General features: G+C 43.6%; 1 protein-coding gene across 4 annotated transcripts in view; it reads left to right on the top strand.

Annotated features, from left to right (window-relative positions):
* The window catches only part of ARHGAP26 (Rho GTPase activating protein 26), a 448,717-nt gene that overhangs the window by 333,052 nt on the left and 99,979 nt on the right, over nucleotides 1-15,686 (top strand). For all 4 annotated transcript variants that reach the window (XM_057732267.1, XM_057732256.1, XM_057732285.1 and 1 more), the window contains exon 18: nucleotides 10,760-10,919. In XM_057732267.1, the coding sequence (XP_057588250.1) occupies nucleotides 10,760-10,919 (160 nt within the window). The remainder of the gene's footprint in view (nucleotides 1-10,759; nucleotides 10,920-15,686) is intronic.

Below are 15,686 nucleotides of genomic sequence, written 5' to 3'. Positions count from 1 at the left end.
TTCTTTTTAATTGCCTATCCACATGTAATTCAGAAGTTCATTGATAGCACATGTAGGTTTATAAATTCTAGTCATTTTGGTACATTGTCCCTTGAAGTAAAGCCAGCTTTTTCAACCTGAGCCTTTCAATTTGTTCCAGACTCACGGCAAGGAGTGTAATTTTCTGTTTCCTTTTTGAGGTGAAGGTGCACTCCTTTTCAAAACTATGCCACTCAGATAGGTTATTTCCCTTATTTAAAAAATCTTCATGAAAGGAGATAGATTACCCAGGGCATGTGTGTGTGTCGGTGCTTGCATGTGTGCATAGGTGTTTCTCTATCTCTCAATCTGTCAATTTCTCTCTCAGTAACATTTCCCATAATCCCATCAGTGGATTTGAAATCTTGATTCTACCTCCTGAAAGGTTTATGGCCGTTTCATAGAAACAGCAACAAGGTTAGCATTTCATGGAAAGTGAGAACCCCTGACTGCTCAGTCTTAGAGCCATTATTCTTATGGAGCTAAGCCACATGGTAAAGGGCCAATCCCTTAACCTTTGATATAGCTCCTTTTGTCCCTGACCTTTCATCTGTAAAATGGGTCTAGTAATACGGATCTGTTATTTTAATTAATTAAAGGTTGTTAAGATGGTTCAGTTCAATGGGCTTTTTATAAATGTTTACATGACATGTTTAGTATTGGTGCTCTTTGTGGGTGACTGTTAGCTAGGCAGCAGGTAACGAGCACCTAGAGGCTGTTACTTACTCTAGGCCTCTAGTTCACTGGCTAAACAATCTGTTCTTTCACTGACTTCCCAGTGGAAAAGTCAGTGGAAGACTTGGAACAACTTCAGAGACCTACCATGTTAACACAGACATAGATGCAAAGGCACAGTGCCTGACACATTTCAGTTACTCAAATAAATATGAAAATCAATGTATTCTGGTTTTCACGTGTCTTGAATTCTCTCACGTGGCTTTATGCTAGTTTGTGAAGTTCTTATATCTCTTGTGCCCATGGAATTGGGGCATTTAAGTCTTAGTAGTTGAGACCTTTCCTAGTCTCCAGAGAGGCATTACTAGTTATGTTATCCCTCTGATCAGAATTTTCTCATGGCTTTCATCTCATTGAGTGGAGAGGAAGTCTCCTATAGTGGCTGCAAGGATTTGCTGCCCCCAAGTCTGTGAGCTGACTTCTCCTGATACCTTCCCCTTTGCTGGCTCTGCAGCAGGTGCGCTGTCTTTCACTAGTGCTGCCAGCATGCCCCACAGGTTGCTACCCGAGGTGTCTGCCTCTGCTCTTTGCTTCCTTGGAGCTGTCTTCCCAGAGATCCATGTGACTTGCTTCCTTCCCTCCTTCAGGTCACTAGTACATGCCTCCCTCTCAGTGACAGCTTCCATCACCACCATGCTGAAAACTGCAGACAGTCCCCTAGTGCCCCCTTTCCACCCTAGATTTTATTTGCTTATTGTCTGTCCAACCCCAAATAATGTAAGCTTTTAAAGCAGTGAATTTGAGGGTGGGGGCATCTGTTTTGTTCACAGCTATATCCCCAGCACTTAAAGCAGTCCCTGGCACACAATAGGCAGTAGAAAGTCCTAAGGCAGTTTCTCCATGGCCTGCCTTATTGGACAGTGCTTGCCTAAAGGTGACAGGCTGAGCCATTGAAGGAAGTGTCGCCACCAGCAGGAATTGATATATTCGCAGCGCTCAGTGACAATAGGTTGGTGTGCACAGGTGCAACTATTATGCCTCCTCTGTGCTCTGGCATCTCTCTAGATTGGATAACGTAAGCCTCAAAATAAATCAATCAGTGATTTTTAAAACTGTAAAATGCTTTGAAAATGATAATTACACTGGACTTTAGAGTGGATTGTTATGTATTATAATTTGAAATAGTTAAGTAATTTTCCAGGAAGCAGGGTTCCCTGGGCCAGCTTCTCTGCAGGTCTCTTTGTATGTGAGTGCTGTGCTTCCTCATCCAGGCCTGTGGACTGGGTCCAATAACCTGAACCAGCTAGGACCAGAGAGGGGAAGCCCATCCTGTAACTCCTAGATTGAAGGGATATGCCTTCCATGTGCACAAAACTATTCAAATACCAAGTAGCTGAGACCATGTGGGGCAGATAGAATTCATGGTGGCCTGTTGTTAGTCTCTAAATGACTGTGACTAATTTAGGAAAACTAGGCAGCTTAGCAGCAAAAGTATAGTTCTTGTTGTTAATGAAACCTGGCCTGTTCCACGGGGGGCCAGTAAGACTCATGACCCAGATTAGTTTTCTCCTAGTAGAAAAGCTTAGGGATTTTATACTGTTGGTAGGCAGAGATGAACCTAATAATATCCTTGTTTGCTTTCAAAACATCCTTTTAAAAATAATCCGATTCTCCTTTTACCCATATTCTCTTTAAGGCTAGGCTATGTAGAAAAGAAGAGAAGCAAGTAAGATAAAAATGACAGATTATATACTGTATATGTTATATCTCAAACAAGTTTACACACACACACACACACACACACACACACACTGCATTGTACCAGAGAGCATTTGGAGCAGTAGCTCTGGACTGCAGACTGCCTGGCATCAAATTCCAGCCCTACCACTTATTCAGTATGTGACCCTGGACAAATTTCTGGGTTTTCTGAGCCTTAGCTTCTTCATGTGAGATAGTAATGGAACTTACCTCATAGGGTTATTGTAAAGATCAAATGAGGTAGTCAGTGGAGTGCTTAATGCTTGCCTCACAGTAAGTGCTCAGTCAGTGTCAGTTGCTGTTGCTGATGGTCTTAATAATCTAAAGCAGGCAGGAAATAAAGGGATTTCAGAAAGGGATAAGAAAAGGAAAAGTGAAATGCTGGAAACACTATCCTAGAAGGTTTAAATGTATTGGAAAGAGACTGGTATAATACAGTGAGCTTACCCTGTAGTTTTTAATGCATATTAGATCACTCATGTAATAATGATAGTTATACCCTATGAGTATTTTATGGCCTTCGTACCTTCCAGATTAGCACTGTAGCCAAGGAGAGCCACCTGGTTTGTTCCATGCTGTTGGTGTCAGGGTGAGCTGCTCTGGCCCCTTCCCTGACCGCTGTCCCCACTTGGCAGAGGTGCGGAGACACTAGTAGATTATGTAGAAGTTTAAACCAGGCATTCAGTGCAGCTGAGCCTTGATAACCTCAGAGGAAGGTGGCCTCCCAAAGCATTCACGTGTTCTTTTTTTTCCCCAACACCTGATAAGGGCACACTCTGTGCTAGGCCCTGGGGATGGGGCAATAAGGGAGGATAATGCCGTCCCAGTTTTCTTGGAGCTTCTAGTAAATGGAGGAAACAATGACAATTCCATGTATAAAGACATAATTCATTAAGTGCTAGGAAGGAGAATTGAGGAGTTAGAGTTTTAATGAGGTATCTGACCTGGCATGGGGCGTCCAGAAAGACCTCTTTGGGAAGTGAGAGTGATAAGTTAGGAGAGAGCCAGATCAAGAGGGGCTGCAGGGCTTCCCCGTAAGGGAGGATGGGCAGTAGCAAGGAAGGCACCCAATCCTAATGAGAGTTTCAGCCCAGAGATCCACGAGCCAAGGGAGGCATGGTGGAGAATGGTCTAGATCAGGGGTCCCCAACACCCAGGATCTAATGCCTGATGATCTGAGGTGGAGCTGATGTAATAATAATAGAAGTAAAGTGCACAATAAATGTAATGCGCTTGAATCATCTGCCCCCCCAGCCCCCAGTCCTTGGAAAAACTGTCTTCCACGAAAATGGTCCCTGGTGCCAAAAAGTTTGGGGACTGCTGGTCTAGATAATGAGGGATCTTGTAGACCCAAATCCTTTTTTCCTTTTCTCTGAAGAATTTTCAGTACCAAGTGGGCCTCTGTAAGTGGGCGTTAAAGTTAATGTATGTGGTACTTGTCAATACTTAACATCTTAGCAGTGATGTTTACCCATCTGAAATATAGTTTATACATTTCACCAGAAGCAGAGAAGACATTGGTAGTTATTCACAGAGCTTTGAGACCCTTGGATGAAAGCAGAGCAGTCTGCAGGGATGCACGTACGGCTGTAATCGTCTTTTTGAGGGGGCTCTGGAAACCATTTATTTGGCCAGTCCTCCTTTTTTCCTTTTAATTCATTCTTCTCTCTCAATCGTAAAGTGTTCACTCTTTCGTTATTAGAAGGCAGCTGACTCTGCCAGCCAACTACAAATGGAATGCCATCATATTTGAAGGGTATTTCATCATTTTCATGTTTTTGTCAAGCATGAAGCCATTTTCACTGCAGGGAGTAGAAATGATATTTAGTCCAATGTCACTCTCATGGACATACAGGCATTTTCTTGCTCTCCCTTGCTTTCCCCCCCTTCTTCCAGTTGAGTAATTTGGGTGGTGAATGAGGGAGCAGCTTTTTTTTTTCTCTATTATAACCACTACTTCTTCCCCCACATGCTCAAGCCTGTGACTGTTCCATATATTCATTTGTGATTGGATTTTCTGAGGGGAAAACATGCCTCTTTCAGCGTAGCTGAACTGACCCTTAGTTGTGTGGGAGCAGCAGGGTGCTGAAGTGAAGGTTATGGGCTCTGCAGCCACCCTGCGTTCCTTTCCCAGCTCCGCCCCTCACTTGCTGTGTGACCTCAGGCAGATTACTTCTCAGTGCTTCAGTTTCCTCATCTGTAAAATGGCAGTGATAGTCTTACCTATTTGTCTCAAGGAGTTCTCTTGAAGATTATACTGTGTAAAAGTATCCATCATAAGCACTCAGGTATTCAAAGCTTCAAATCTGGCTTCTCACTGGATGACCATTCCCAGAAAGATGTTAAATATGGTTGGTGAGCATGACCCCAGTCAGTACATGGAAAAAATTATTTTAAACTCTTCTTCTGGTGCCAGCCATCGGGACAGCCCAGCAAAGCTGTATTTATGGCTCCTGATGGATTTTCTTGGCAGAAGCCTCCTCAGCACCGTCCAGACTGGTCCCATCTCACCAAGTTCACGTGGTATCCAGGCAACACACACACACAGTCTGACTCAATAGAAAACTCACAGCCAGTGGTGGTGGGGATTCCCACCCCCACCCCCATTTCCCCACTCTATACTAAAGATGAATTTGAAGTTGGTAGAAGGAGCCACATTGACAACCTTGGAAACTAAACTTGCCTTGGGTAGCCACAAAAAAGTCTAGTTCCAGCAGCCTCATTTCCAGCTAATCCTCGTTGGCCTCAGAGCTTGGAGCTTCTCTACCCCTGAGAGGTTAGTAGAGAGATAAGTGATATTTACTGCAGCTTAGGTGCCCACTCACTCAGCCACTTTCCACATTGGTAACCTGGGGCCTACCCAGTACCTGCCTGTGTGCTGCAGGGGATGTACTCCGAGATCCAGATCCAGCTCACATTCCTGAGACACTCATGAGAAGGGAAGCAGTGGGTGTAAAAATGTCCCACAGGATTGATTGTGAACCTAATCCCTTAGAGCTGTGTGTGGCCTGCCGTCAGGGGGGTGTCTAGAGCTGGGCTTTGCAGGCCAAGTGGGCTTTGGATGGTTAAGGGAGGACTTGCCAGGCAGGCCAGAGGCAAGTTGGTGCCCTTGATGGCAAAGTTGAGTGTGGTGGGTTTGCTGTAGCTTCCTGTGAGGCTCTCAACCTGATCATGCCAGAGGTGCTTATAGGGAAATGATAGAAAATAAGTAATAATATATTTTGAATTTTTCTATAGATTTCAAGTATTTCGTAATTTTTTAAAAAGAAGAAATGAAAAAAAGTAATAACCAGAAGAGAAAATATAGGTGGAAGAGATAGGGTTCTTTGCCCCAGGCAGAAGCAGGCCACTAGAGTTTCCTGAGCAGGATACCAGGTGACACTGCTAACTTACAGTGTGACTTGGTTGGCACTTGCTGCCACTTCCACCACTATCATCACCATCTTGACTGCCGCCATGAACAGTACCAGCTGTCGTTTATGAAGCCATTATTTCAGGCCAAGAGATTGACTCACCTCGCCTTACTTAATCAGCCTTAACCTTTATGAGATAGGTACTGTTGCTTGTGTTTTAAGGTGAAGAAAGGGGTTTAGAGAAGCCAAGTGACCTGCCTACTGTCATCCAGCTGGGATTGTCTGTCTGACTCCACCCCCTGTGCTATACTGTCTCCTTTAGCCTTTTTTCCCCATATTTATAAATTGAAGATAATATTTGTACTTCATACCTATAGAATGGTGCTTTTCAAATTGTAAGTCATGACGCATTAGTGGATTGTGAAATTGATTTCTTAGGCAGAAAAATGAATAGAATAGAATAAAAAAATATCAGAATTTATCACACTTCCTGTTTCTGAAACTCATGTTTCTGATATGAATGTATGTATGTGCGTGTACCTGTCTCTATGTGTGTGTAAATGTATGTACGTACTAGTGAAGTATTATATGGGAATATATATTTCCTACCATGGATCATTGTCAGAAAGTTTGGGAGCTACTATTCTAGACTTATATGAAGTTCAAACAAACATTAAAAAGTGTTGCAGAGCTCCTTGTAAACTCTAAAACACTTTATAAGTCTAAGTTATCATTACTTAACATTGGAAGCTGAAACTAACAAAGGATGGCAGATAAGTGTTGCTGTGCTGTAACCGCCACCCACCCGGTCCGTTGCGGATGGTGCTAATCTGTCACCACATTGTGTCCAGTGGAGCTGGGGTGCAGCATTGGTGCTCGTCGACGTAGCATTGCTGGCCTCAAGACGAAACCTGTTCGCAGACCTAGCGACAGGCTCAGGTACTGTTGGTACGTGAGGTAATAAAGCTCAGCACTTCCAGAGCTCTGACTCTCATTTAAATGCTAGGAAGACGGACATGATCCCTAGAACAGCATGGGGGTCTCTGCTTTACAGGCCCCAAAAGAGTTGGCTCCTGCCTCCTCCTTTCATAATACTCCTCCACCACCATCTTCATCTGGAAATAATTTACCTCCTCTGCCTCTGAAGGGGTGTCAGACCAATCCAGGGTCCCCATCCATTTTCCCTTGAGGCAAAGGTGGCAAGAGGCCCCTCTGCCGTGGCCGTTTTCCTTGGAACATGCCCTTTCCTCATTAACTGTAATTCATGAGGGAGCCACGGGGAACATGCGGTGCCGACCCCCCACCAGCTGCCCTGAAGGCATGCCCCTCAGGAGATGCCCTGCTTCTCGGCTGATGTGACAGACTCTTAAGGGTCGCAAAAGGAACTGGGCCTCCCCCAGGTTAAAATCGCGTGTGGAAACTGTTTCTCTGCCTCCTGCAAAGGAAGCCTGCAGAATTGGCAGTTGTCTTAGAAGGCTCCACAGAAGAGTCCACGTGGATCTAGGGAAGGCCCGTCAAAGACTCCCTCAGTGGAATGTGCTATAATGCACAGGAGACTTTTGTGTATGGATTTTAAGTCAAGACGCAACATGACATTCTGGGCTGTGTGAGAAGGAGCTCAGGCAGCTCATTTACCAACCCGGAAAGCAAGCTCTCCTTGTTTTATAGACCTCACTAACGAGTGAGTCCCGTGGCCTCAACTGGACCAGGCTTCCCAGTGCTCTGCCAGCCCTCCTCCCACACATCAGTAAATGCATCAAGTTATAATGGATGGCGGTGCCAGCAGAGGCTGAGGTCTGCGCCTTTCTCTCTGGGATACATTGCGATCTCCAGCCATTAATAATTCATTCGAGAGTAATGAACATAGCTGTACCAAGTTGTGAGCAGTAATAATTGAGTGATAGCTCGATTTGTTACCTCAGTGTGCCAGAAGATAACGGTAGTTAGTCATGAAAGTTGTAGCCTGTTTCCCCAAAAGTTTCATAAGACTTAGATCAATGTGTTTTTTTTAGTTCTCAAATAAAGTGGATCGTTAGAAAGGAAATGAATTATGTTGGGTAGCCTCAAGCTTATTTATATTCAGAGATGCTTATCCACAATTACCGTACCTTTTTTCCAAATGCCTTTGGTCACTGGGGCCTGCAAATCAGAGTAATTCTTGCTCATTAATTAAATCTAAGAAATGGAACACAGTTCCAGTCTTTGAAAAGGAAGGTTGGGATAGTTGAGATACATTCCCAAGAAGTCATCAATAACAATTTGAGGTTTTCCGAGTAAGTAGGTGGGTTGAGAATTATTGTTTAATGTCTCTACTCAGAAACTCCCATCATCTTTTAACACCTCATTGAACATGTGTTGTGTTTCTCCTGGGCCGGGCACTGCTCTCAGCGCTGGTGTTACCAACTAAAATAAGCACAGTCTCTATCCTAAGGCAACAGTCGAGACGTTAATAACATGTAATAAATCCAGGGACCAACACTCCTGCCTTCATCGAGGGGTGGAAGGTTGGGGAAAGACTAGACAGAGACTTCAGTAAAAGGAAGGGAGCCATTGGAGCTGTGCCTTGCAGATCAGCAATTTGCCAAGCAAAGAAAGAAGGGTGAGAGAACGTTCTAGGGAGAGGATGAACAAAGGCAGATGGCTGTGAAAGTGGAATGAGGGTAGGTAGTGACCGACTGTAGTAATCATCACTGTGTTTCCCCCATGGTATCACATTTAACTGACACAACAGCCCTGTGAAGTAGATGTATTATTCACCTCACCCCTCTTTTAAAAGATGAGGAACCCAAAGCTTAAACATTGAGTCCCTTGCCCAGGGCCCCCGTGCTGGGAGGTGGCAGAGAGCTTAGAGGTGAGTTGGGAAAATTGTGCCAGGTCATAGGGGTTTGACAGTAAGAACAGTGGAGCCCACCAATGGCTTATGGTCACCATCATCAGAACGTTCCAACCCTGGAAGCGTTGCATACACTGTGTTACTGTGTTCTCTCTGAGTGGCCTGGTGAGGTGTGAGACCGTTGTAGTTTTCAGCGGAGGTCTGACTTGGTGGGGCACAGTTGTAGACAGTAGCTGGTGGTGGTAGGCAGGATGCAGCTGAGCCCAGAGAGTCTGGCTGGGGAGCCTCATTAAGAGGCCGTTGCTTCAGTCAGATGTCATGTTGAGAAGCGTGATGGTGAAAATGATCACCATCCAAACCCTGTATTTTTATATTGGTCTACAATTTGAAAATGATTTCGTGCGTAAATAGCTTGTTGATTCATTTACACAAGGGACTTTTGTGACAAGAGGGTAAGTCTACTGACTTGGCTCATTTGGGAGGGGAAGTATAAGGGCATGGAATTCACTTCCTGCACAAAGGAGCTGATGTTGAAAGTAGTGGTGTCACAGGCAGCTTGTAAATATGCAGACTTGGTGATTGACTGAGGCCCAGAACCAAAGCCTTTCCCCTTCAGCAGATAAGACCTGACCACCTGCTTTAACGCTTTCCGACTAGAAACCTGATACAGTTCTGGGTAGAGTGGAAAACTATAAGTAACATCAGGAGATTCAGCTAGAACTCAGAAAATGTTTGTAAAATATTCTTATGTGGACCAGAAACGGGCCAAGGCATCAGTGGCAAAATCTCCTTGCTACAGGTGTTGCTTAGCAATCAAAAAGTAAATTCCCTTCCTGACTGGGCTGTTTCCACAGTTCAAGTTTCACAGACTTAACCATACCTTTCAGAGGAGGAGTTTTTTTATGAAATTAGACTTTTAGCCCTAGAAAATGAAAGAAAAATATGCATCTGCTGATAAAATCTGTTAATGTAGTAGTCGGTAAAGGCGCAGTTTCAAAACCAGCACTTAAAGCGGTAGAGCCTCTTTTTCCTCCTACAAAATAGAGGTATCCAAAAGAAACTGCAAACATTTATAGAATTGTGTGAAAAAAAAATTGCTAGTATAAATAGCACTAAATGCTAGGGAGGTATGTCTGTGCAAACTGCCATCTCTGCCCAATTTCTCTCTAGTTTCTAGTAATGAATAGTTTCCTTCTTCTAATAGGTGATTTAGGGAAGCCCCTAATATTTTCTTAACAATACTGAATGGTCTTAATTTTTAACTTATTTGTTGTCAATAGATAATTTGTATATTTTTATATGCGAGGCCAGCAAATGAACAATGAAGTTTTATGGCTAGGTCATGGTGGTCTGGGTGTGGAGTTCAGATATATGTTTTGAGTAGTTGTTTATCCAAAAGTACGTACATGTGTTTAGCGGCTTACTCAGGCCCAATACTCCTGACCCTGTGTGTTCCTTGGACTTTGAGTATAAGTGACAATATAAACACAGCCATATACATGGATGTACAGTAGTGTGTTTTTATTTCTGTTTATGCCACATATTTGGCTTCATGTAAGCCATGTGTCTAATGTGATGGGGCTTTAATACTTTGAACCTAAAGTGCTGAATTTCCTGACTGAGATCTATCATTAAAAAAATTAGGTCTATTTTGGGCCTGTGTTTGCAAATGTATTAAAGCTGTCAGGAGTTTTTATATTTGCACTAGAAAAAATGCTAATGATCACAGTGGTTTAAGTAGCAGCCAAGTATAAAAGTTGTGACTAGGAGGGATTAGCAGGTACCTGGATTTGCAGAACAGGGATTCAGATGTGCAAAGGTTCACATTTTGGAAGGCAGGCGGCTTTGGTTGGTTGGTTGGTTGTTTTAGGAAAAATGGAAATTGTAAGAAGTGTCGTATCCAGAAATAGCAAAATAGCCCAAACATTGGAGAATTCTGAACTTTTCGTAGATGTAAAGATGAGTAGAAAAGTCTCTCTTTGGACTGCAGAGGCATCCGAACATGTCCCCAGATCTGGATCCTACCAGATGACGGGTCTGAAGATAGGAAGGGTACAGGAAGTCAGCTGTCTGTTCACATACTACTTCTCTCATTTGTGCCATTTCTTTTTCTTCCTCCCAGTGTTGCTAACAACCACAAGCAGAATTTGATGACGGTTGCAAACCTTGGCGTGGTGTTTGGACCCACACTGCTGCGTCCTCAGGAAGAAACAGTAGCAGCCATCATGGATATCAAGTTTCAGAACATTGTCATTGAGATCCTAATAGAAAACCATGAAAAGGTAATATATCATTGGTCCTAGCAAATGGAGAATTTACCTGGCGGGAGCTGAGAACTGGCCTACAGGGTTGACTCAGGTTCGCACTGCTGGTGGCTCTTACACTGTGGTGATGATGACCAAGTTGCTGGTGGAGGTGGTGGTGGTGGTGGAGGTGGCGATGATGGTGGTGGAGGTGGCGATGATGGTGGTGGTGGAGGTGGTGATGGTGGTGATGACGGTGGTGGCGGTGATGGTGGTAGAGGTGGTAGTGGTGGTGATAGTCATCTTGGGATGGCAGCAGTGGCAACAGTGGTGGTCGTGGTGATGGTAGTGGTGGGCAACATATTGAGCATTTCTTTTGTAACAGGAACTGTGCTAAGCACTTTATATATACGTTGTCCTTTTAACCTTACAACAATCCGGTGAAGAAGGTACTACTAGGAGACTCATTGTGAAAATGCCCTTCACCTGTTTTTTTACTTGGTTATTTTCTTATGAATTTTTGAGTTTTTTAAACATTAGGAATAGTAAACTATTTTCATGTGTTGCAAATATTTTTGCTAGTCTGTAATTTCCTTATAATTTTATAAATGGTGTATTGTTTCATACCATCTGTGTGGGGGGAGTCTCTCTTTTCCATTAGGGCATTGGAGTTTCTGGTCTGTCTTAAGAAGGTCACCCTCACCCCACGTAATGAAGTATGTCAACACAGCTGCCCTTAAAAATTGGGGTGGGGACATGAAACTCCTCCCATCTGTCCCACCTCAATTCCTGGTGGCACATCCCTCTGAAGCTTCTCAGAATTTGCAGGGCCCCCTAGGGCACCATTTGATAGTCCAAGGTGCTGGGATATAATAAAAATGCTGTTCCTCCTAAATAAAAGCTTTACCTAGAATGGTGAATGAATTGCACTACATCACCTACCAAATAAATCTAGCATCTGACCACTAACCACCTGCACTGGTGACGTGCCAGCATAAGCCATCGTCAGCTCTTGCCTGGATTTTTATGGGAGTCTCCTAATTTGTTTCCTTGCTCCCACCCTTGGTCTGTCTATTCTGATGTCAGCCACCAGAATGAGATTTTTTTAGTGTTAGATCAGATCATATCAGTTGTCTGCTAAGAACTGTCCAGTGGCTTCACATTTCACAGAGTGAAAGTCAGAGCTCTCCCAGGAGCCTTGAATGCCCTACGTGATCTCTGCTGTCCTCTCTGTTACTTGCCTTATCTCATCTCCTACAGCCTCTTCTCCCCTCCTGTGGCCACCTTGACTGCCTCGCTGTCCCTTGCACATGGCACACACCCCCACCTCAAGGCCTTTGCAGTTGCTGTTTGCAGTGCCTGGAACACCCTTCCTCCTGGCATGCTTCTTCATCTCCTTCAAGCCTAAGGGAGGCCCACCTACATCTATCTATTTAAAATTGCAAACAGTCACATCCCCAGCATCCCCTCTCCCCTTGATCATGCTTTCTCTCTTGCCATTGCACTTACCACTTTCTAGCATGCTATATAATTTACTCATTGATTATATCTGTTGCCTCTCTGGCCTCTTCTAGAATGTGTATATCATGAAAGCAGGGATTTTGGTCTGTTTCATCTGGCTCTCTGTCCGCAGTTCCTCAGTATGTGCTCAATGCATGTGTGTTGGATGAATGGCCGGGCTCTTGTGGTAGCCAGCCTCCAGAGTGGCTCCCGGTGACCCTTATCTCCTAGCAGTCACTCCCTGTGTATCCTCTTCCAACTCTGAATGAGGATCGGCATTGATCCCAATATGATCAATAGGAATTGATCAATAGGACATTGCAAAAGTAATGATCTGCAAGTTTGATGACTCGTCCTAAGACCTTGTAGCATTTACCTTGGTTTCTGGACTTGCTTACTCTGGGTGGAGCCAGCCGCCATGTTGTGAGGGCAGTCACACAGCCCAGTGGGGAGGATGTGAGGCTGCCTGCTAACAATCAGACCAACTTGCTAGCCATGTGAGTCTGCCACTTTGGAAGTGAATCCTCCAGCCCTGGTCATGCCTTCAGATGATGTCGCCCCAACCAACACCTTCAGTGCAACCACATAAGAGACCGCTGAGCTAAGCCTCTCCTGAATTCCTGACCCACAGAAAATGGGAGAGATAGTAAATGTTTTAAGTCACTAAGTTTGGGGGGTAATTTGTTATAGAAAATTAGTAACTACTAAAGAACCTCTGAATATAAACTTTCACAGAGTAACACAGGTCTCCTGCAAAAGTGTGTAAACAACATAGCCTTTTTCTTACATGGTTAATAAAGAGATAAAATCAGATAATTTATTTGAAGAAATTATCTTCGCTCTCTCAGACTTTGGACTCTATCCAACCACTTCCCTCAAATATAGTAAATCAGGTATAGAAGAAGATTATGTTATGTATGATAAAAACAAACTTGTAAAAAGGGAATATAATCAAATAGCAGTTAATAACATGGTTTCTAAAAACAAACCACTTGGATTTAAATGTTACCTATTACTAGCTGTGTGACCATGAGCAGATTACTCAACCTCTCTATGCTCATGAAAGTACTTTCAGTACAGTGTAACTGCTGTGACAGATAACCTCCAAATATCAGTGACTCAGGACAGTACAAGTTTATCTCTTGCTCGCATACCAGTTTACTCTGGGTATTTTGGGAGTGGGATCCTGCACGGTGGTTCAGTAACCCAGGTTCCTTCCATCTCGTACCTCTGCCTTCTGTTCTGCAGATCTCTACAATCGACCAGTTGGTGGGGGAGATGAGAGGGCAAGAAGGATTGAGTAAGATTATATGGACCGAGCCCAGAAGATGCTTTCCTTATTTTCTCCCACTTTCCATTGGCCAGAACTTAGTCATGTGGCCACATCCAACTGCAAGGGAGGCTGGGAAAGCACCTAACTGTGCAGAGCAAAGGGAAGCAAGTTCGAAGACCAACTAGCCAGTGAGACACATCCCTTCAGTTCGTTTGTTTTGAGGATTACATAAGGTGATTTATGTAAAAGACTTAGCCAAGAATCCAGCAAGGAGGAAGCGTCAATAACTGTAAACTATTGTTTTTAGCAGTCCCAACAGAATGCTCTGAAAATAGAGCATAAGTCTATCTCTGAGTGTCACATGTGCCCTTTTCTCAAAATGATACTTTTTAAACTTAATCTTTTGTTAAATAAAATAATATTAAATGTTGAGATGGTGCTCTAAGGAGTAAGCAGTTTGATTATGTTTCAGATCCCTAGGGGCGTATATGAGCTCATAGCAGGCGGCATATACTGATTTTTGAACCTCAACTGTTTTTGGTGTCCTTGGGCCTTCAAAGCCAGAAAACGTTCAAAAATAGTGTGATGGAAAGAGGACCGGATACTGCTAATAACAGTATTGAAACTTGTATAAACAAGCAGCCTTCCCACCTTGAGCACAAAATATAGAAATAGAAATGAAATGTGAAGTGCATGGCCAGGCCTGCAAGTATATGGGCAGGCAGGAACTGGTGAAAATACTCATCTGATTTATAAATTATAAATTTATAATTTATAAATAATGGATTATAAATTATGTTCCTCTCTGCTGTGTATCTGGTGAGGTATATATTAAAAGAGTATTACAGTGCTTCATTATATCTTCTTTTTCACTAGTCTCTGCCACAGAGTGGGATGAATCACAGTGAGGTTTATGCTCCTTTGAGAGCCAGTGCAGGAGTGTCAGTGGAAACATTCCTGGGATGAAGGCTGCAGCAGAGTGTATGCCTCCAGTCCTGAGGGAGCTAGCATACCACCTTCATAGAGACATTTTTTAAAATAAATTTTATTTATTTATTTATTTATTTATTTATTTATTTATTGGCTGCGTTGGGTCTTCATTGCTGCACGTGTGGCAAGTGGAAGCTACTCTTCACTGCAGTGCACAGGCTTCTCTTTGTAGTGGCTTCTCTTGTTGCACAGCACAGGCTTTAGGCACACGGGCTTCAGTAGTTGTGGCACACAGGCTCAATAGTTGTGGCTCATGGGCTCTAGGGTGCAGGCTCAGTAGTTGTGGTGCACAGGCTTAGTTGCTCTGTAGCATGTGGGATCTTCCTGGACCAGAGATTGAACCCGTGTCCCCTGCATTGGCAGGTGGATTCTTAACTACTGCACCACCAGGGAAGTCCCTTGATAGAGGTTTTTAACCTGGGATCCGTGATGGGCTAAAGTTATATGCAAGACCTGTGTATGTACGTAATTCTGAGAATAAAGTCCTTAATATTCATCAAGTTTGCCTTTCTGGTAAGAACACCTTAAAATTAGCTTGACTCCTTTTCAAGTGTCGCTCCAGGCCTGGTCTGGTATGAAGTCAGCAGGTGCTGCCTTAGCCTCCTTTAGAAGCCTGCGATGTTCACCCCACAGGAGCCCAAAGCATCCATGGCCATGCTCTGAGAGCCCCTGGCTTGCTGCAGACAGTGCTTTGGAGGAATTTCCTGCCAAGGGAATTTAACTTTATCTGTCAACAGAGCATGTTTTTGTTCTCAGGTGAATATTGTCATCTTCCTTTAAAATCCACAATATGAAGATCTCAGTTAACAGTATTTAATGAGCGTTCCCTTAGGCTTGTCTATAATTTTCTAGAAACATAAACACACACACACAAATGTCATGAGTGACTGCTTTTCTAACTGCGTTGTCGTAAGTTGAACAAAATCCTGAGACCCCACTTGAAGAAATGCTTTCTAACAGCATCATTTCATCCTGTCCCCCAACAAGCATTTGATAGCTTATACCCTCTTGCTTGAAGCAAGCCCTAATACAGGTCTTAAATG

Source organism: Hippopotamus amphibius, chromosome 1, assembly GCF_030028045.1.
Source record: "Hippopotamus amphibius kiboko isolate mHipAmp2 chromosome 1, mHipAmp2.hap2, whole genome shotgun sequence".
NCBI lineage: Eukaryota > Metazoa > Chordata > Mammalia > Artiodactyla > Hippopotamidae > Hippopotamus > Hippopotamus amphibius.
This window is presented reverse-complemented; position numbering and strand designations above follow the sequence as displayed.